Genomic DNA, 22,494 nt, shown 5'->3' with positions numbered 1-22,494 from the left:
AATAATAAACAATAATTGAAAAAATACAAAGATATAGTTGCTTCATTCCATGTGTATTTACAATATATTAAAAAGGGGAATGTCAAGAAAATGTTGGGTTTTTTTTATTTGAAAAGCTTTCCCTTGAAAATAAGTAGATCAGTTTTGGTGTGTATGATTTGTATGTGTTAAATGAAAACTTAATTTATTCATCATTATTTTCTTTTAACTTGAACACAATTTTCTTTAAACTTGTACATGATTTTCTTTAAACTTGTACATGATTGTCTTTAGATTTGTACATAGTGTATAGTTAGCGTTTATTTATTTTAGGAGGACCTCTAGTGGATGATGAGATGTGGAAACTACGACAAGATGTCAACAAACTGAAGGAGACTTTAGCAATGCAGTCAGCTTACATACAGACAATGCCACAGTTAGCTAGCTCTACAGGCACTCAGGCTCAGTTTGATATGGCATCTGGTCCCGGCTTCAAACCTGTATGTATACCAGTTTTGAATGGATGTTTTGCTATTTTATTTATTTGAATGAAAATTCAGCTGATTAGATTTTGATTTATATTTTAAAGTTTGCAGTGCTGATTGTTTTTGCCTAATGCTGTAAATTAATGTTGATAATTATTGATTTAAAAAAAATACATATGTATTGGTGTGAAAAGTAGTTTGTAAATATTTATTAGTGGGTTGCACATAATTTTGTAGTATGTATTTGCAAATGGTATCGAGTGATACACTGTTAAATTCAATAGCTACATACATGGATATTTAAGTTAAATATAGGAGACATATTCATGAGACCTAGCTTTTAACATCTTTATATAAAATGAAAAATTAAACTACTTATATGTTAATTGATACTGGTGATTCATTTATTTTTGTTGATTGACGATTTTTTTTTACTTTCAGGCCAAATAAAAATATATGTGTGGTTCCAGTTACCCTACCTACCCTACTTTTTAGTCGTAAAAATAGCCTACCCTAAAGATTTTTTTGTCATTTTCCATGAAGCACTGTCAGAATATTGCTACCATAGACTCAATGTAAAAAAATAACATAAAATAAAAAAAAAATCCCTACCTACCTACCCTAATTTTTTTTTAGATGTAACTTGAACCACACATACTATTTTATTTGGCCTCATGGATATTTGATTTCATGGTTTTGCCAAAGTCTATACAAAATCAACAAAATTGGATTACCATGCAAAATAGTAAATCCACAGAAAGACAAAAAAGATCTGCTGATTTTTTTCCCCTTCATCTTGATCAAGCTTATGTGCAATCCAGCTAGTTGAGCTTTTAACACATTTTTGTTTGTTAAACTAACAGGGGGTAACTCAATACCATGGACAAGCTTCTGGACCACTAGGAAGGCCTGGACTCTCTCGACATTTCGGACCTCCAATGTCAGTACAACCTAATATGCCAGGAAGATCAGCAATGGTCAGTATTGGGGACAAATTATTGAAATTATCTATATGTAGGAAGAAATAATCTATGTGTAGGAAGAAATTATCTATGTGTAGGAAGAAATTATCTTTTTGTAGGAAGAAATTATCTATGTGTAGGAAAAAATTATCTATGTGTAGGAAGAAATTATCTATGTGTAGGAAAAAATTATCTATGTGTAGGAAGAAATTATGTTTGTGTAGGAAGAATATGCTAGTCTGTGTAATATTTCAGCAGCTGTTAAAATCATAATACAAACGAATCATGATACAAACAAGCATGCAAAGGACTCAATCTGTTTAAAATACAAATTCTGTGTTCAAGCTTTGATTGCAAGGAGCTGAAAATTCTAGTTTAAACAGTATTTATTAAAGGGAAAATTCACGATTTTTTACTTATGGTTTAAATATGTTCATTATGACATAATATATATATTCACAAAGTTTTATCGCTATATGTGCAGTAATAACGGAGAAATTCAATAATTAATGAAAAAATATCAACTACTTCCTGTAGGTCGTGACGTTTTCTCCTGATTTTTGCATGCCGGGATTTAAAATACAATCATTAAAAGTCTTGGTTTTTAATCATATTTTAACGTAATCGTAAGCGCGCCGATGACTTATGCTTTATCTAATAACCATCCGATAATAAGAAGATAAAACGCACAGACGTTCAATTGTACTCATTCGTGAGATAAATTATCTATGTTAAACGTATATATTCGAATTATTTTTGTAGACAACACAAAAAGTTATAAATTTATTTTTAATAAATGCATTTTCGGACTGATAAGGTGAACAAATTAAAGTACAATAATCTGTAAAGACAATATGTTGGTGTACTATTATTGACCTTTTACTATCTCTGCTATGGCTAGGTTTATACGATGTGTGTATTCACGGTTCTGTGGCAATACTCGTAGATGGCTTGTTGAAAGGTAAATTGTTATTTGCACTTCGGTATTTAACCACGCCTCTAGGGCACACCTTGCCAGGTGTGACTGTCTATTCGGATCAGTGGTAGCATTTAATACACACATTAAAAATACATATTCAAGTTGGTGACAAATAAAAATTGGTCGCCGTGGAATTATTTAATTATATTTGGTGCTATTATTTATTTGAATTCAAATAAGTTAATTTACTAAGAAATACACAATTTTCGGTTAAAGACGGGAAACTTAATTCATATGTCAGAATGAAATGATATACAAGTCTTGTCCTTGATTTATGTCTCATAAAAAAGGGGGACTTAGAAATTAGAAATAGCTTTACTAAATCATTTTTATTTGTCTTTATTAGGCGAAAAAATGTACGAGAACACTTACATTTAGACTTTTGAAAGCCATGTATTAATTAATATATGAAACTATCTGAAGATAACTCTACCGAAGCGGAATATAATATGTACGAATAAAGAAAAAAATATTTTTGTAATGGAATCGAAAAATTACGAATAGATATTCTTTTCAAGTGTGATAAACGTCAACCAAATTTATTCATAATGGGGAACGTCCTTATTAAAATCTGAGACAACTATAATAATCGTCGTCTCCCAACGTATATATATACTTAAATAACTATTTGATCAACGATGTTTAAAATTAAAAGACAACGAATTTAATGTTATCTTTCCCTATTTTTGAATGTTATTATAAGTCTGTTCAACTTGCAAGAATACCCCTAAAGCGGACAAATATCCGACAAGCAGTTTATTCTTTAAATTGCTGTCATTGAATATCAAGAAAGAAAATAAATCCCGAAATTGATACTCAATAGTTTTCCTAGAAAATATTCACATTCCTTAGTGTACGTCCAGTTGCATATATTTTACATGAATGTTGGAACAATTGTGATGATGACGAATTTCGTCCTTTATTCGAAAACAATTTAATTGATATATAAATCTGTGAGTTTACTATGTTCTTAACTTCGATGAACCAAAGCAAGTTATAAATTGACCTGTATTTAAATCAAATTGTTTCTTTTTTTTTTCTTCTTCTTCTTTTGGTATACAATAGTCTATCGAATTCGTTGATTACATACTGTTGGCATACATGGACTAGTCTATTTACAAAACTTTTACCACAATTTACACAAAATGTATGTTTCTTTCTTATGTTCAATCAGAGACATATAATAATTGTATTATATGTCTCTGGTTCAATGTATACATGTATACATATTTTAAATTGCGCTACTGACTATAGTTCCGTAACTTTCTACCAGGCGTATGTATACACGAATCGTCGACAAGTGCGCACATTTTTTTAGATCAATAATTCTGGTATGTTCCAATCTGTCCTAAACTATTGACAACGAGTATATATTACATTTTCCCAAATTAACCCTTGGAAAAATATGTAAATAGATTTGTATTTCTTCAATTATTTTTTTTTTATAAATAATATTCTTTACACCAGAAATGTTATTTATAAACAAGCGTATGAGTTCAGTAATGACTAGTATATTATATCACTTTCGGACACGCAAGACAAAAATGTATATTATACATGCACCTGATAGTTCAAAATGGAAAGTTATAAGTAACGGTCGTGTACACTGATCAATACCTACAGAAGTGAAACGACTGAACTTGCAAGCCCGCCGGACAGGAAATCGATTGAATACCTGGACGTGTCACCTTACACCCCTTCCAATACCTTTGGGAGTAATACCTTTAGCCATGCTGGTGATCAGATAAGGGAAGATCCGAATTTATTTAAATAAAGTTTATTACTTGAAAGAATTATGAACGAATTAGATTTTCGAAAACAATTTCCACGGAACACTTATTTATCATTTTATGATTTGAACTTTGACTTTTTAACTAATTACAATATTATCAGTTTAAAAATAACAGACTATATGGTTATTTAAAAATATAAGACCATTTCCCGTATCAAGTTAGTCAGTCAGATAAAACAACCGTACGATTGACAAGATATCGACACGCAATTACGACTACATCGTTTACTGTAGTTTTGTTCCTTTGTGGTTTATTGACATATCGGGATTTTTCATCGGAGAAGGTGACAAGATGGCGGAGAGTAGAGAACTGATACTCAAAATTTAAAATCGATGGTGATCTCTTATTTAGCGGAATAAAACTTTAATATCTATAAATTTGAGCATTTTTATACAGAATGGACATAATATCAATTTTTGATTTTTTTGCGAAGTTTCCCTTTAATGAAAAATGTCAAGATAAATATTACAATGTTACATAAAGTTCAAATATGGGATTCAGAAACAAGTTTGGAAAAACTTTTATAAATCTGTCTGTCTCCCTGAAAATTCTTCCTGTTGAAATCAAAATGACTAGAACACACCCGCGAAATCGCGGGCATTCAGAGCGTAGTTTAAAGTATGTAAAGTGTTGTTGGAAGAATTTTGTAAAATATTGAATGACTAGAAAATTTCAGCAAAAGTATCATAAGTCATAGGTTATTGGGGACAGCAAAATGCTTTTTTTTTTTTTTTATCCCTCCTCCTTTATTTCCAATATTCCCATTTTTTGGTTCTCTATCAATTTCAATATGAACATACATTTAGTATGTTATGAACATTCAAGTAAGGAGCCTGTAATTCAGTGGTTGTTGTTTGTTTATGTGTTACATATTTGTTTTTCGTTCATTTTTTTGTACATAAATAAGGCCGCTTGTTTTCTGGTTTGAATTGTTTTACATTGTCAGTTCGGGGCCTTTTAAAACTGAGTATGCGGTATGGGCTTTGCTCGTTGTTGAAGGTCGTACGGTAGCCTATAGTTATTAATAATTGTGTCATATTGGTCTCTTGTGGAGAGTTGTCTCAACATGGCAATCATACAACATCTTCTTTTTTTTGTAATCAATCAATTTTGTAAAATTTTCAGAAAAGGTATCAAAAGTTTACATGAATAATTGTAGCGCTTATCTGTATATTATGAACATTCATTACTATATAAATATAGTGTATTTACTTTCGAAGTTTACTAATTGATCCATAGTGGTCATTGATAAAGTATACAGACCCTCTCTATTTAATAAAATCTGTGAATGCCGTGGATAGTTAACTTGAAAATGATAGCAGATAGAATTTTGAAAATACACTTTATTCTTTGTATATGTATGTTCAAAGTATACAGAAAAACGCAAACCGGGAGTCTAATCTTACTTAAAATTTCGTCCAATGACGGAACAATATCCGGATGCCTTTTTTCTCGTTTTTCTCCAAAAATAACTCAATCTGAATAATCATATAAATGGATGACAAATGCCACTATGCACTGTACCTATAAGACACAGAGGCGTGTTGATTAATTTATTGTGGAAAGAAGAGAAGCGACACCAAAAATGAGATCTTCTCGTTTAATAGTATAGATCTTACTTAAAATTTCGTCCAATGACGGAACAATATCCGGATGCCTTTTTTCTCGTTTTTCTCCAAAAATAACTCAATCTGAATAATCATATAAATGAATGACAAATGCCACTATGCACTGTACCTATAAGACACAGAGGCGTGTTGATTAATTTATTGTGGAAAGAAGAGAAGCGACACCAAAAATGAGATCTTCTCGTTTAATAGTATAGATATGCTAATAACAAACTTAGGTTGTTCACATATTAGTTTGTCAAATATAAGTACATGTACTATCATATTTGAATTGTATCATACTCTTTTCCTTCAAACATACACATTTTTCACACTGAAGGAAAATGGTAAACCTGCTGAAATTTTCTCTTTTTGAATTTGAAATCATCTCCAAGAAGTTTTAAAATATATTTTGTGACAAGATGTAGTATACTAAGATGTTTAATAATATAAATCATGTTTAAACAATTTTTACTATTTTGATAACTGCAAGAGTCAAATGATTGCATTTATTTATTCCATTTCATTTGAATTTAAAAAAAAATTGAATGTGTAGACTTCATAGTAATATGACAAATTAAAAAATATTATCTTATTCTGGTAGTGTAGATGTAGATTGTATGTTTTACACAGAAAGTTAACAAGGAAGGGGAGATAACTAGTTTATGATTCAATTTACTATCATTCTGTTCAAGATCATCTCAAATTATCAATTATGCTGAGGAGAAACATACCTTTTCTGATCAATTCACAGGTTTTATATTCTGAAAAAAAGAGTCTAGTGTGGAGATAAGATTGATAGAAAATATGCCCATTACTGTTAATAATAAAACATTTTAAGAGAAAAAAAATTTCTGTTCTTTTTAAAATCAGGATTTTATTTTTATGATAAATTGATATACAACAATTTGTTTACCGTAGAATTTTTTGATAGGGGTTGTTTTTAACCGCTTTGACTACCCACAAAGGTCTTGCACTATTAGTAAAATTAGTTTAAAATTAATATTATTTTTATAGGGAACATCATATGCTCCACCAGGTGGCTCTGTCATTCCTGGTGCATATGGCCCACCAGGTGGCTCTGTTGTTCCAGGAGCATATGGCCCCACAGGTGGCACTGCTGTTTCTGGAGGTTATGGCGCTGGGGCTGAAAATAGAGGTGCTAGAACACCACCTGGTGTGTATCCATCAGACGGGAGGTCAAGGTCAGGAGAAAGATACCCAACATATGGCAATCCTGTCAAAAGAACTTCAGGTAATGTGTCTTCTGGTATATTCCTCCCTTGCTGTAATAGAATGCAGTAATATATGTTACAATGGGCAAGTGGCAAGAAAAACTTATATTTTGAGTACATATGCCAGCAGAAAAAACTTATATTCTTATAATTTGTTCCAGCAAAAAACTTACTTTTAAAGGACATTTTCAGCAAAAAAACCCCCATTTTTTAACCCCCCAAAAAAGGCTGTCCTGTCCAATTTCAGGCTGTCAATTATGGAAGAGATGCTCTGTAATTATCATTATCCAATGAAAATGAACGATAGAAACAATGTTAAATATTTTTCATGCACACAAGTTAAAGATAATTTATTTTTACAGGTGAAGCAGCTGAACCTGATAACCAAAGTGTTAAAAGTGCCAGAAGTGGGCGAAGTGGACGGAGTGGTCGCAGTGGACGTGGCCATAGTGGCAGAGATAAACATAGGCGAAGTAATTCAGCTCCAAAAACAGCTTTTGAACCAGTACATAGACCTGTAGCTTATAACCCAGTCACAGGATCAACTCAGACTAGGGCCCCATCTGCTCCAGGGATCAATTCTTTTGGAAGTCCAACCAGAGGTATTGTAGGGTCAAGTGCTCCCATGGGCTTTTCACACTCTGGTGTTGGACCTTCAGCAGGGCATCATCCTGGTGGCTATGGCCCAGGAATGGGATATGGATCCACACAAACTCCTGGTTATGCAGGAACACAAACTGCTGGACCAACTGTTGGTATGGTGATGCCACCTGGTGTACCAAATTACAGACCTATGACAGGTGCTCCAGCACAGACATTAGGATACAAATCTGGACGAGCATTCCTTCCAGCTTACTCCACATCACCAGAGCGTCCAGCAGGCAGAGTGTACTACCAATCAGGTGGTGGCATACCTATGCCCCCTCCACCACCACCCCCACCACCAATGCCACAGTACGGATCACCTGGTCCCCGTGTATCGTATCTTCCTGTTAGTCCTATAGCATCAGGAACACCATTATCTAGAAGAAGTGCTATGAATGAAGGATCTTTAACATATCCACCAAGTCCTATAGGTAAGTACCTAACATTGTAATACTTTTAAAGGTTGTTTAGGTTATAAGGATGTACAAAATTCAAGGGGTTAGGGTCTTTATGGCATCTGCTAAAGGTCTTATAGGTCTTCATAGACCAACAGCTAATAGATAAAATAGGATTATAAATTAATAATGCTGAAGTGTCTTCTAGTCCTAAAAATAAAAGTTTTCCAAGTCTTCTATTAGGGAACTTTGGAGTCAAATTTGTAAGCTGACATTTTTTAAAGCAGAAGTTTGTATATTTAGGTTAATTATGCACTGTGTTTCACATAGTTTTAGTACATCTGATTATGGTATTTAGTTCATTTTTAAATAACTAAATAAAACAAGTTTACTGATTTGTCAACTAATAGAAACATACAGATCTAAACAACCAAAAGTCACTGTAAAAAACACTGTACTGACTTCAAAAATGAGACCCAAAATTGTTGCAGCTAAACATGTAACTTTTTTGGGGACAAATAGAGAAAAGCTTTCTAAGCCTTATATAGCTCACTATACAGTTTTGATCATTGTTGAAGTCAGTACAGTGACTTTTGGTTGTTTACATCCTCATTCTTTTGTCTCTGATGAATAATTCCTCGAAATAGTAAAAACAAGTGCATAAGACAGTTACTGTTGCGATTCCTGACTTCAGACTTAAAAAATGGAAAGGGGGTGGGGGTTCACTTAGCTGTCAATTTTTGAAATTCCTTCAACTGTAATGAATGTAGATTAATTTATTTTTATTGCACGGCATAGTGTTAATTACAAGTTGGAAAGATTTAGTATTAACTTATTAAATACTGAATCCTAAGACCTTAAAGGTTTAATTATCTCATTATGGAAATATCCAGGATTATTGTAAATTGTACTAATCCTTTACTTGTATACTTAATATTGTATATCAGATATATAGGATTATTGTTAAATTTTTGTGTAATGTATGCAAGAATTAGTCTATAGCTACTGTAAATTCAGAAATTATTGCATGCATTTATTATTGCGATTTTGTCATTTTAGATTAGAATGTGATTTTAGTTTTTTCCATTTTGTTCAATTCATATAAAAAATTTCAAAAAATGAGTTTAAATCATTGCACATTTTTTGCAATAACAAAAACAACGCAATAATTTCTGAATTTACAGTCTTTGTTTTTAAGTTACTGCATATATTCTGTCTTGTGTCATAATCCTTCATAAGATAAAATGACAATTTGAACAGACATGCCCTTATTTTTGGATTTAAAGATGTTTGCCTCCCAGGTACAACTTTCCTGCAGATGTAATGCACGTTAATATTAATGGTCAACCAATCCATGACACAATATCACTATTTTGACTTGAAAAACAACCAAAACCAAGAGAATGGTGTTTTTAGTGGTTAAGACAAAAATATGTTTTAAGTTTCCATTCAATATAACATCCAGTTAATATTTAATTCAATAACCAAAATTTAACACTATGGGACAAATGTATGAATGAATAATTCATTCTGCATGAATTATTCATTCATACATTCGTCCCATAGTGTTAAATTTTGGTTATTGAATTAAATATTAACTGGATGTTATATTGAAACTTCATTTTACTATTTTCTTGTATTTGCTAAACTAAATAATCTAAATAAACATCATCTAAAAAAAAATTACCAAAGATACCAGGATTGAAATTTTCTACACCAGACATAGGTTTTGTTTTAAAAGGGAATTTTAAAAGGGGTTTTGAATTGAAGTTTTTAATTAAAAAAATAAGATTTGAATTTTATTTTGGATATATCAAAACTTATTCTGTTTGAAATTTATGAAGATATTAGATTTATAATTATTTTTTGTATCATATATTCCTATAATAAAATACACAATTGCGTTATTATTATCCTTGTATACCTTAATAAATTCTGAATGAAATACAGCGATACAGATAATGTTATTTATATTTATAATATTTATAACAGATACATAACTTCACCGATAGATCCCTCTAGTACCAGGTTGTTTTCAATAATGTAACTGTATTAGCTGTAGTTTAAATACCCTAATTATGGCCCCAATTACCTGAATTGAAGATCAGTTTAAACATGTTGTTTACCTGTGAATAGTAATATGAAAGAGTTACCTGGTTAATTAAATAGGTGGCGGGTCAATGTGATTATTTCAAAGATGACCAAATATCAAGGGATTTAGTGTTTTTATCAATAGATGGTTTGACACTTGAACATTGTTGTGGGATTACGATATTGAATGCAGGGGGCTGTTCATAGATAAGTTATGTTTTTATGATTGTTTCAGTGGCAGGTTCCGTAGACATGTCAACTGGACAGCCCCGAGGGATCTTGAAGAGTCCAGCCACAGGATCTGATGACAGTTATTTATTCTGTAATGTTCCAGAGCATCATGATTTAGTAAGTGTTGAATTTTGTGTGTCACAGTTACAAGGTATTTTAAATATTTTAGATACTATTGTATTGGGCCTTAGAGTTATTTTCTGCATTTAACTGTCAATCGACTCAATAAAAATATTGGTATTTAAGGCAAGGCTTCAGATACATGTACTTTTTTTTAAAGCAGTAAATTTGAGTTCATTTAACATTTAACTGACATTTGACTTGAGCACATATATTGTTATTTGTTTGTTCATAGCAATAGATACATTTAATTTCTTCTGACCAAAATGCATTTAAACTGCCCAGATTTTTACCCCTACGTGAGGAAAGAAATTATTGTTTTTCTAATTTTAAATTGATGTTCTCTGTTATGTTATTAGATTGTTTAATAAGCACTAAAGTTTCTAGTTGCAGAGAAAATATCTTTGCACATAAGTGTGTGGATCTTGTAGATTTTTGGTAGAATTTTAAATGTTACATATATCATTAGCATATTTTGATCTGTGGTAAATAAAAATTTCAAATTTTAAAGCATTCTTCAAAAACCTGTGAAATGTAAATATGCCACTTTATGTTTGACAAAAGGTAAAGGTGCTATGATTTTTAATTTTATCCTGTGATTTCAATTTTTGTGTATTCCATTCTCATTAAATCAATTGCCACAAATTTTCAAACACCAAAAAAGAGGATTTTTCAATTTTTCAGTCCTAAGTTTGAAACCAGGAATTTCAAAATAGGCAAACCATAAAAGATATTTGATTTATTCCTCAATTAGTTGTACACTAAGGCAAACATTTGTTATTAATAAACATTAATTATGATCATGTTTTAAATTCATTTCATTTCAAAATTACAAAATTAAAAGACTGAATATTATTAAGTTATTTAAGTACCCTTCAATGTAGATTTAAAAACCGGTCATTTAATGCTTCATTGGTTAGATATATTATTGGTAAGAACAAGTTGTCAAACTTGATTTTATCATATCCCTTTCATTGTTACATTTGTTTATTGATTAATTGTGTAAACAATAAGCTGATTATATTGAAAGGCTCTTTATGAGTTTTCGTGTATTCATATATTCATATATTATCTCTTTAACCTGTTCAAATTGTATTACACAAGTCATTTCATGTAAAAATGAATTGAAATATATTTTGAATTTTAGTCAAACTCCATTTAACCTCTTAAAATCCAATGTCAAAAGTTAATGATATTTTTCATACCCTCAATATCCCTAAATAAACGGTGTTTCATCTTTATACTTTGATTATTGATAATCATTTACCATAACTATCAGCTACGGAATATTCAGGCCTTAACTTGTGTGTAACAATATCTGTTTTTAATGGCGAACAGAATTGCTAAAGATCTAAATAAAATGATAATGATTTTATCATTATTTCAAACTTGGCTCGTTTAAAGCATTTTAAGCATATTAAATTGTCTACTATTTCAGATATTGGCACTGTCCGAACTCTTTTCTGAATGGTCCATGGAAACTATTATTTAGGCATAATTAGAGTGTTATAATAGGTTCCTAATGCTAAATTCAAAGCGTTCAGGCTACAAATACAGATTTGTTATTTACTGTTCTATATTTCAAATTCAAAATGATCTTTGATGGTTGTTTGAGAAAAATAGAGAGATACACTGAAAAGAAATGTCAAATTAAATTTTAATGTTTATGTATTCTTGCAGAAATACTTGGGTTGAAAAAAGGATAATGATTTAAAAAAATTGATGGCTTCTAATTAAGAACAGGAGCAGGGAATTCACAAACAACAATATTTATTATTATTATACTTTAATTGAGTCCCCCCCCCCCCCCAAAAAAAAAAAAAAAAATAAAGGAAAGGGAAGATATTGATGTCACTCCGTTTACTAAATACTTACCTTACAAAAAGATTAAATAATTTCTTTCCCATTTACTCTGAATACAAAAAAAAAAAAACAAGAGGTCAATAATAAGTTTGTTTGTTTGAAAATACTTAGTATAAGCTTAAATAAACTAGTATCAGGTTGTGATTAGTTGTTGGGTTGATGTTGGTAAGACATCCTTTAATCATGCATTGTGCAAAAGATGCAAGCATTTATACATTTATACAACATTTTCTTTTATCATTTTAGGAAGATTATATTGCTGAGTTACAAGACAAAGTAAAAAGATTAAAGGCCAAATATTTAAAGAATCAGGTCAGTATTTTACAATGCTTGAAATATATTTTACACTAAAACCTCTTTATACTTTCGATAGAGATAAGACATCTCCATTTGCAAATCTTTTTAGCACTCAAAATCTTTCAAATCTTAGAATCAACATTTAGAAATGTAATTTATGAAATATTGTGGTTTATATATTTATACACAATGTACAAATCATATATTAAGCACTTTTAAGGTACCTTTTCACTGGAAAATTAAAATATTATTTAAACCATTTAGGAATGGGTAGACTCATTTAAACTTACAAATTTTAAGTTTTCTTTACCAAATGTGATTCATGATATATCAAATAAACATATTTTTAATGTTGTATATAAAAAAGTCATATTTTTTTATGCCCCACATAGGGGCATTATATATATAGGGGTCTGTTCATTCTTTTGTCTGTCCCACTTCAGGTTAAAACTTTTAGTCCAGGTGGTTTTTGATAAAGTAGAAGTCCAATCATCTTGAAATTTAGTACACATGTTTCCTATGACATCATCTTTCTAATTTTAATGCCAAATTATAGTTTTTACAACAATTTCTCGGTGCACTGAACATAGAAAATGATAGTGTGTGTGGGGCACTGTGTACTATGGACACATTCTTGTTTAAACATTTAAAATGCTCTTCATTTTTAGGCAGCACAAGAGGAAGAGGAGGTTGATGATGAACACAGATTGATAAGAAGATTGAGGGGAGAACTTGAGGTTTGTGCAGAGTTATTTATAAGATAAACAACATGTAAGGGAGATTCCTCTTTGAAAATAATCAAAGCATTGAAAAACTTTACAACATTTCACTGGAAAATTTAAATATTTATGTTTCGTCAACTCAAGCAAAAAATTACAATTTATTTGACATTATCATGTATTGGATATATTATGAAGGATTTAATGCTCATAGTTTTGAAGTTTTGCAGTTGAAAAAAAAAAGTAAAATCACAAAAGTACTGAACTCCGAGGAAACTTCAAAATAGATAGTCCTTAATTAAATGGCAAAAGCTCAAGCACATCAAACGAATGGATAACAACTGTCATATTTCTGACTGGTACATGCATTTTCTTATGTAGAAAAGTAAAGTCTAATTTTGAATTTAAATTGAAAAGTTAAGAGTGACAAGCTTGAGGTTACTGTGAACCACGTTTTCACAAAGTGGTTTCTTGACACAACTGTTGTGAGTAGAAAAATAAAGCGAATATGTAAAACTTTGATCTTCCCTGATTTAAATACCTCAAGTTAATTTGAAATTTGTAAATTAAATCAACACAAAGTTAAATGTATAAATCTTTCTTTTGTTGCCCTAAAAAAAAATCTTGATTGAGAAGTCTTTTTTTATTTATAGGAGAGACGTGATGAACTGGAAGGTTTAGATCTTGCAATAGAAAGACAGAAAAAGAATTTGAAAGATTTACGGAAAGAAGAGAAGAATCTGAATCATGAGAGACAGTCAGCAAGGGAAGAACTTGAATTTATGAGTAAAGAAAAAAGAAAAAGGTGTGGTCAATTATAACAGTTTTTAACTTTACATGAAGCTAAAGTCCTTCTGTAAATTCAGAAATTATTGCGATGTCTTTTTTATTGCGAAAAAATGCGACAGGGATATAATGGCAATAATTTGAACTCACATTTTTGAAATTTTTTATATGAATTAAACAGGATTTTTCTCAATATCGCAAAAATTAAAATCACATGTAGTCTTAAATGACAAAATCGCAATAATAAATGCATGCAATAATTTCTGAATTTACAGTATTATGGTCTTAAAGTTTGTACATTGACATCTTTGAAAAAGTTAACACTTACACTTTATTGATTTGAAGTTATCTGTGGTTCTAAAAATGAAAAAGAGGTAAAAATAATTATTTATTAAAAATAAATTTCTCTATGAGGTCATTATATTAATGTGAATTTTTTAGGCTTTGCTTAATTTATTTAATTATGATGTTGGAATAAATCAAAATTTGTTAATTATTATATGCTGAAACATTAATTGTTTCTTTTGAAACGTATATTCTGCTTAAACTATAAAACATTTCTTCTTTGTTTTTAGACGACCTAAAATAATAGTGGATGATGACTCATCAGATGATTCTTTAAGTGAGGGTCTGAAAGCCAGCCGTAGAAATTACCTCAAAGATGAGATCAATGCTCTGGAGAGGACATTAGGTAAAAGGCGAGGTCAGTTAAAGAATGCGGACCGACTTCTGAAAACATGTAACACTGATCTTATGGATGCAAGGGAACAGGTAACTAGCATATCAATAAGTAAGAATTCATATCGATTGAAATTTCTTTATCCGACTGCAGTGTTTACAACTTTTAAAAAAATGTTGATTTCTGGTTTTTGAAGAATTGTGATTAGTTTAAAAATTGAAAAATGTACTTATTAAAAAAAAAACAATCAAAACTGCTCATTCAATCTTGCTTTTGCCTTGAATTAGAAATGGTATTGCTCTCCCCACTTTTGCATGCTCAGTAACTTGATATATATTGGATGATATTTACTGAATAATCTCCCCTTGTTAGTAGATTTATAAATACAACCAGTTTTATGAATAACTAGTTTTGAGTATATATTTTTTTTTATCCTTGTTTGAATTTTATGCTTGTACTTGGTTTCATGTTATGATAAACTTAGCAGATATTATGGAGGGGGTCTCATTGGGGGGTTCCGATCCCGGATCCCGCTTACTGTTTTGTCAGATTCCAGTATCCTGCTTACACTATGTACGTAAGAAATTCTCATTTTTTTGTCATTTCCCGGGTCCCACTATACCTCATTTCCCGTTTTTCCGACACAATAATTTGACTTTCACGTTTCACGTTTACAAAAAATCGGCAATCCCGCGTCACGCTTAGACCCCAATGAGACCCATTATGGAAATTCAATATTTATTCCTTGAATTAGTTGTAATTATAAAATTGATATTTATCCTTGAATTATTTGTAATTATAATGAAATGAGTAATTCAAGAAATTATTCTTTGTAGGCAAAAGATACAGTGAATAGGTTTGATAATGCTGCTTCTGGTCTTGAAACAACCGTGAAAGAAAAAGATGAGTTAGAAAGGCGAGCCAATCTAGCAGCTCTAGACTTAATAAAGGCTCAGGAACAACTTGGTGGAATTAGATCAGAACTCCGAGATATTGAAAGAAAACGTAACAAACAGGATAGATTGTTACGGGATGTTAATCAGGTATGGTTTATTGATTATAATTTCTGTGATGTGCTTTCCATTCTTTTCTTTAAATTAAGCATTCTATAGATATGAAAAAAAAAGATATGGTATGATTGCCGATGAGAAAACTCTACCAGAGACCAAATTACATAGAAGTTAAACAACAAGTGATAAAGTTTAGAAATTAGCATTTGAATTGAAATTTATAACAATATTTAATTTCAATGATGATATTATTGCTAATATCTTGTATACAAACAAGTTTTAAGTAAATTCATCCAATTCACCATAAGATGAAGAATTTGAATTAAAGGATGTTTGATAACTAATTATGTTTAGATGGAGAATCTTTCAACCATATTTAGAGTTAGAATGTGTTAAAGTGATATATATATATGAGCCCTTCTTTGTACAAGATGAACATGCTAAGCTGGATTTTAACAAACCAGCTCACAGGTTAATACAAACTATATAGGTAATTTGGTTTATAAGTGCTATTATTTTTAAGGCTATTTATTTTAATCATGGAGTTCAACTTAATCAGTCTTACATGGATTACAATATATAATGTATTTTAGGTTATAAATAAAAGAGATGGCGAGTACAAGGATGTTGACGGTAGAGTACGTGCAGCTACGGAAAAGTAAGTCAAATATTATTCATTAAATTTTGACAAATAATTTAATTTGACCTGTTGAAAAAATATAAATATTTCAAGAAATTTGAACCACACATTTACCAGGAATAATTTCATTGGATATATAGCACTATGACTGACACTTATTTAGAGAAGCTTGATATGTCCTTTGTTTATTTGGTTGAAATGGTGTGCTGATTTTTAAAGAGTTAACTCCCTTAGATGTTCTGTACCCCCTTGTTTGATTTCATTTATTTCATTGAAAGTACTGTTATTTGATATAGCATGACAAATTTGATTTAATTTGATTTTTTTTTCTCAGTTTACGAAGATTACATGATGAAATAAATTCAGCAACTCAGAGAGAGAAAGATACACTATCAGCCCTCCGTGATGCAGAAGACGTCCTCGGCAAACGGCGGTCAGACATACAACGTATGCGAGACCAGGTACGTCGTGCCTTGTCCAATAAATAATGACAATTCTATAACAATACAATCTATCAAGCATGGTAATACAATAACACGGATGCTTTCTTTGTCGTAATTATACAATCTTATCTTATTAACATAATGTTATTTCCATATAAAACATTAGAATTCTTCTTTGATTTACAGCAGTAGCTAACTGCATCCTCAATACATTATTTGATAATCGCTTTATATAAATCATGTTACTTTGTTAGCTTTCATTTTCTAGCGTAGAATCTCTCATCTTGGAAATTTCATCCTCTAGAATATATTCTATATCTGTCATAGTGCTATTAAAAAGTTATAAGATATATAGAAGCATTTTTGAATTGAATCTTATGCAATAAAAGCATTTATTCATGACATCAATTGAAAATGGACTTAATCCCTCATCTCACATTTATTTTACAGTTGGCTGTATATGATGATGATGATTTTTGACTTGGGTGGTGATTAGAACCACCAAACTGGTTTGTCCGTGACATTTTGGTTTTATTATCTATATCTGGTGTGCTGGTGTGTGACCACCATAGAATAACCTTTGACCCAAGGTCACATTTTGCTCTTTGACCACATTTATACTTCATGTAACCAATAAAATGCACTACTAATTACTGGGTTCCTGCCATTTCATAATCATCCCATTTGATAAATTAGAATTTATTTTATTTTACTTTTGAGTATAAATTCAGTTTGGTGGTAGAATATTTTTTGAAATCTTTTATTTATATTTGTTAATCATATACATTGTAATTCACTTTTCATATATTTTTTTAATAAAACTAGGGAAAAAATGTACTTTAAGCTCTTGATAAATATGCATATTGTTTTTAATTTTGAGATTTGTTAAAGTTTCCAAAAAAACTAAATTTATTGTAAAATCATTTGAAAAACAGTTTTGCTTCAATGATTTGAAATCAGTGAAAGGAACAATCATAGGGGCACATTCTTGAGCACTATATAATATTGGATTGTGGTTGCAATTTTCATAGCATTTGTTTACCTTATTTTTTTGCCTTGTAACATATTGTACCAGCGTTTTGTTGGATTTTAGTGGTCAAAGAGCAAATGTTAACACCAAGCACACAGATAAAAAAAATTTAAATTGTCAAAAATTGTAGCATTTTAAATTAATGATGTTTTATGGTGCCATAACATTAATGTTTTCTTTTATACATCTTTTAAAAATATCATTCCACTATTGAATAATGTCTGCAAAATTATATGGTTTTTTTTCATCAGTATTGTACATTTGTCAGAAATAATCTTTCATATTTATTTTTTTACTTGAATGACTTATTAGGGGATTGGGTTTTAAATGTGCAAATTTCTTATGATGAACAACACAAAATGCATGGGACAGTTGAGCAATTTCAAAAAGTATATAATAATGTCCTATTTTATTGTTCATATCGATACTTGAGAAATGTTCAGTTTTCAACCAATCGCAAGTTTCCATAGTGAGTATTCTCACTGTAAAGAAATAAATTTGGGACACTGTATAAGGTGTATCAGATTAAATATGGATTTGAGAATTTCAATTGAAAAATCTTAAAAAATGTGAAATTGTGTTTTTGGTGAATTAAGGGGAGATAACCTGTTTTGAATTATCATTTAGCCAAAGCTAAATTCTAAGTATGAACTAATCAAATCTTATAAATATTGTACTAATTAGAAAGTTTTATAGAACTGTCTCATGCACTTTTTTAACTTAAAAGATCTCAGCAGGATTTCAGATATACTCTTTCTTTCTAGAAACACATTGTAAATGAGTGCTTTAATCATTGTTTATAAACAGTATTGTTTTGATCAGTATTATCATGATTATGATAGCTTGTAGTCAAGTAGTGTAAATGTGTGCACATGTGATATATTAGTCTGTGATAATAAATAATAGATTTACAAGAAAGTTTTGTCTTTATTAGTAAATTCAGAAGGCCACACCAATAAAATTATTTGTTTGTCAGAATCTAGATTTTATTGTTTCCTTTCAAATTTTCAATTCAAGTTTAAAAAAATCAACCCAACCCTTCTATTTGTTTTATAAACAGATAGCTGTTCAAAACAAATTTATTTTAATTGCTAAATTTAAAAAAAGACTTTATTAGATTTTATTTCTATAAAAAAAAAATCTGATGCAGATGCATAGCATAAGCCATTTAGATTTAAATGATCGGTTATTGATACAATCTGCACCAATTTGACCATTTGTAAAAAAAAAATTATTCCCGGAAAAAACTTAAAAAACTTTCTTGGCATTTCTTTTGCACTTAAAATGAAAAGAAGAACAAGGGAATTTCAGGCTGGTACAGAAAAGAATTATCCCCCCTTTCTATGAAAAATTAAAGAGAAAAGTATCCATGTGCATGCTTCACTTACAAAAAAAGAATCAAGACATTTAATATTTTATTTGTGTGGCCTTATGTATTTGGTGCATGGATACATTATCTACAATAGTACAGTTTACAAATATATCAAATACATGTAACCTACACAGTTATACTTTTGACAACCATGCAAGACCTGCATTGGTAGTCAATGACGTTTAAAAAAACCTGTCATCTTTATACTTAAGAGTCCTATTTTCCAAGAAGATTAATCTTGAATATATAATTTTAACCAAGTTGTCTGTGGACTACATTCACAGTAGTAATTTAAGTTTCACTTTGTTTGATAACACAGTTAGATTTACCTACTGGTATTAAAGCAAGACCCTCATAGCAAAATACACTTGTACATATGAAAATTATTTTTATCAACACATACAGGGATCTCGGAGTACAAAATTTGTGCTGGAAACACCAAAACCAGTGTTTTGATTGGTTGATTTCAGAGTTTTGAATACAATTATTCTATTGAAAGTTTTGTGTCCCAATACCTATCTCTTGCTGGATAAAACACAAAACTTAAAAAATAGCTTCTAATACTGTTCCTGTCAGCATTTAGGAGTAAGAGAAAAAAATGGTCAGTTTGAAATCTAGATGTTTTTTTGGCTGACTTTATTTTGTGAAATATCACATTGAAATCCTTCTCTGCATCTCAGTCAATAACAAATATAAGAATAAGAAAATGTGGTACGATTGCCATGATGAGACAAAAAGAGAAAATGATGGGCTAATTTATGTACAAAAAATGAATAAAAATATGATACACAGAAACAAAACAACCACTGAATAACAGGCTCCTGACTCTGTACAGGCACAAGCATGATTTATACACCAAAAACTTGTTCCAGTACAAATGTACTAAATTTGGCATTAAACATACATTGTCCACCACACTAGAGGAGTTAATCTTGATTTGAAAAACAGACATATTCTATCTTTTGGTACTGTGGATTCATTTGTGTTGTGGGATACTAATGTTTGTGATTCCATAGGGTACCAGTGAACCAGGAATTCAAATGTTCAATGGTGAACAACAACTTTTTTACACAAGACCAAAATGAAACTGTTCATGTCAGTGATAGTGTACCATTAATCAGAAAGAGGATTTATCTAAAAATGTATGGAAACCTATATCTAGTTTAGAAACAATATATACTACTACCAAATATGTAAAATTGACCATTCATTATCAACAGCAACACATATCCTTTGCTGATCATTCCAAAAATAACACTTAAAATATTTGAAATTAAATTAGTTTTGAATCATGTAACTGTTTTCACATATGGACAGTTAATTAATCAAGAAAAAAGTAAAAAGATCATGGACAAAAAGACAGTTAATCCAACAGAAAAGGTAACTGAAACTTATTTGGAGCATGCATCAGGTTATTTGTCTAGTTCTTAATGGAAAAGTTTTGGATGCATACATGTAAAAATTGCGGTTTTTATCCAACACAATTATAGGTTTGAACGTTGTTTTCAATTTAGACTTGTATAAATCAAGTTGTGCATAGATATTCATTTGTGATTACAACAAACAAAACAAAATTAAATAAAGAAGTGGAGGAAACCAGAGTGCTCATAGAGAACCAAGATATTCAGCAGAAAAACTACAACATTCAAGGTTCAAACTCTGAATCTCAGTGTTGACAGACTAGTGATACAGAAGGTTCAAACTCTGAATCTCAGTGTTGACAGACTAGTGATACAGAAGGTTCAAACTCTGAATCTCAGTGTTGACAGACTAGTGATACAGAAGGTTCAAACTCTGAATCTCAGTGTTGACAGACTAGTGATACAGAAGGTTCAAACTCTGAATCTCAGTGTTGACAGACTAGTGATACAGAAGGTTCAAACTCTGAATCTCAGTGTTGACAGACTAGTGATACAGAAGGTTCAAACTCTGAGTCTCAGTGTTGACAGACTAGTGATGCAGTTGATGAATTACTTCCACCATTCAACCACAGAGTACCTAGAACTAACTTCATTGTAGATGGAGTTGGATGCATATTTTATGTAAATTGTACTGTGCTTTGCAGAAATATGTTAAAATATTTTTTTCATTGCGATTGACCTTTAATCCTTATGTGAAAGAACTATTGCATGAAGAAACATAAAATTAAACTACACAGGAGGTCTATGAAGATGAAAGATTCAAATATCCTGATTCAAATAAATTGAAATGCAGGTTGTGTATATCCCCTGCATTTATATTTGGGAAGATTTGCCATGATATCTCCCATGAAATAGAGATTTTGATGTTGTCTGTTCTATTGTCGGGTTGTTGTCTCTTTGACACATTCCCTATTTCCATTCTCAATTTTATGTACTTTTAACTTGATTGTTTTATTTCAGATTGAATCACAAAAGAGAGAATTGGAAAAGGTTGACCAGCTGATGGGTAAAAAGAGGACAGAGTTACACTTACTACAAGACACAGCTGAGAGGAAACAGTCAGAGTTAGCTTCAGTGTTAAGAGAAGCTGATGCAGAAGCAACTGCCAAACAGAGAGAATTAAGGGTCAGTAGGTCAAGTAATCCTTATTGTAGTATATTCATAGTGGCTCATCATTTTTCTCTGTTGTTATTTTATCATAAAAAAATATGTTATAAGATAAAAAAAATATAATTACTGCACAAATGCCACTAATTTCATGAAAAGCTAAATGACTGATATGTCACATAAATAAAGCTTTCAATGCTGTTCTTTATCTTGATATTTGTATGAACATTTTCAACAAAGAACTTACAGCAAAATCTATATTACCCTTACCCATTAATTAAAATGGTTCTTTTTTTAAATACTTTGACTTCTGTTACTGTAAACTCAAAAAATATTGCATGTGTTTGTCAATTGTGCTTGATTTCCATTGGAAAATTAAATATTTCAATTAAGTGATGCTAAATATGAATACCAGTAATGTTGCTAAATTCCAAATGCAAGGTTTATTTTTGTGCAAAACCTACCCCTCAGCATTTTCAATATTGATCAAACATCCCAAAAAATTATGAATTAATAGTACCTTTTGGAACCATAATTTCTGATTTTGTAATATAAAAATATGTGATATGATTGCAAATGAGACAACTATGTATGTTATAGATATA

General features: G+C 30.5%; 1 protein-coding gene across 24 annotated transcripts in view; it reads left to right on the top strand.

Annotated features, from left to right (window-relative positions):
* The window catches only part of LOC139511792 (centriolin-like), an 89,098-nt gene that overhangs the window by 43,903 nt on the left and 22,701 nt on the right, over positions 1-22,494 (top strand). For 22 of the 24 annotated variants that reach the window (XM_071298865.1, XM_071298862.1, XM_071298859.1 and 19 more), the window contains 13 exons: positions 313-479; positions 1,328-1,441; positions 6,823-7,060; positions 7,403-8,116; positions 10,407-10,519; positions 12,632-12,697; positions 13,351-13,419; positions 14,055-14,206; positions 14,763-14,958; positions 15,703-15,909; positions 16,470-16,534; positions 16,851-16,977; positions 21,743-21,907. In XM_071298865.1, coding sequence (XP_071154966.1) covers positions 313-479; positions 1,328-1,441; positions 6,823-7,060; positions 7,403-8,116; positions 10,407-10,519; positions 12,632-12,697; positions 13,351-13,419; positions 14,055-14,206; positions 14,763-14,958; positions 15,703-15,909; positions 16,470-16,534; positions 16,851-16,977; positions 21,743-21,907 — 2,393 coding nt within the window. The remainder of the gene's footprint in view (positions 1-312; positions 480-1,327; positions 1,442-6,822; positions 7,061-7,402; positions 8,117-10,406; positions 10,520-12,631; positions 12,698-13,350; positions 13,420-14,054; positions 14,207-14,762; positions 14,959-15,702; positions 15,910-16,469; positions 16,535-16,850; positions 16,978-21,742; positions 21,908-22,494) is intronic. The other 2 variants (XM_071298873.1, XM_071298871.1) reach the window with 1 other exon arrangement.

The sequence above is a fragment of the Mytilus edulis genome, chromosome 2 (assembly GCF_963676685.1).
Source record: "Mytilus edulis chromosome 2, xbMytEdul2.2, whole genome shotgun sequence".
NCBI classification, from domain to species: Eukaryota; Metazoa; Mollusca; class Bivalvia; order Mytilida; family Mytilidae; genus Mytilus; species Mytilus edulis.
This window is presented reverse-complemented; position numbering and strand designations above follow the sequence as displayed.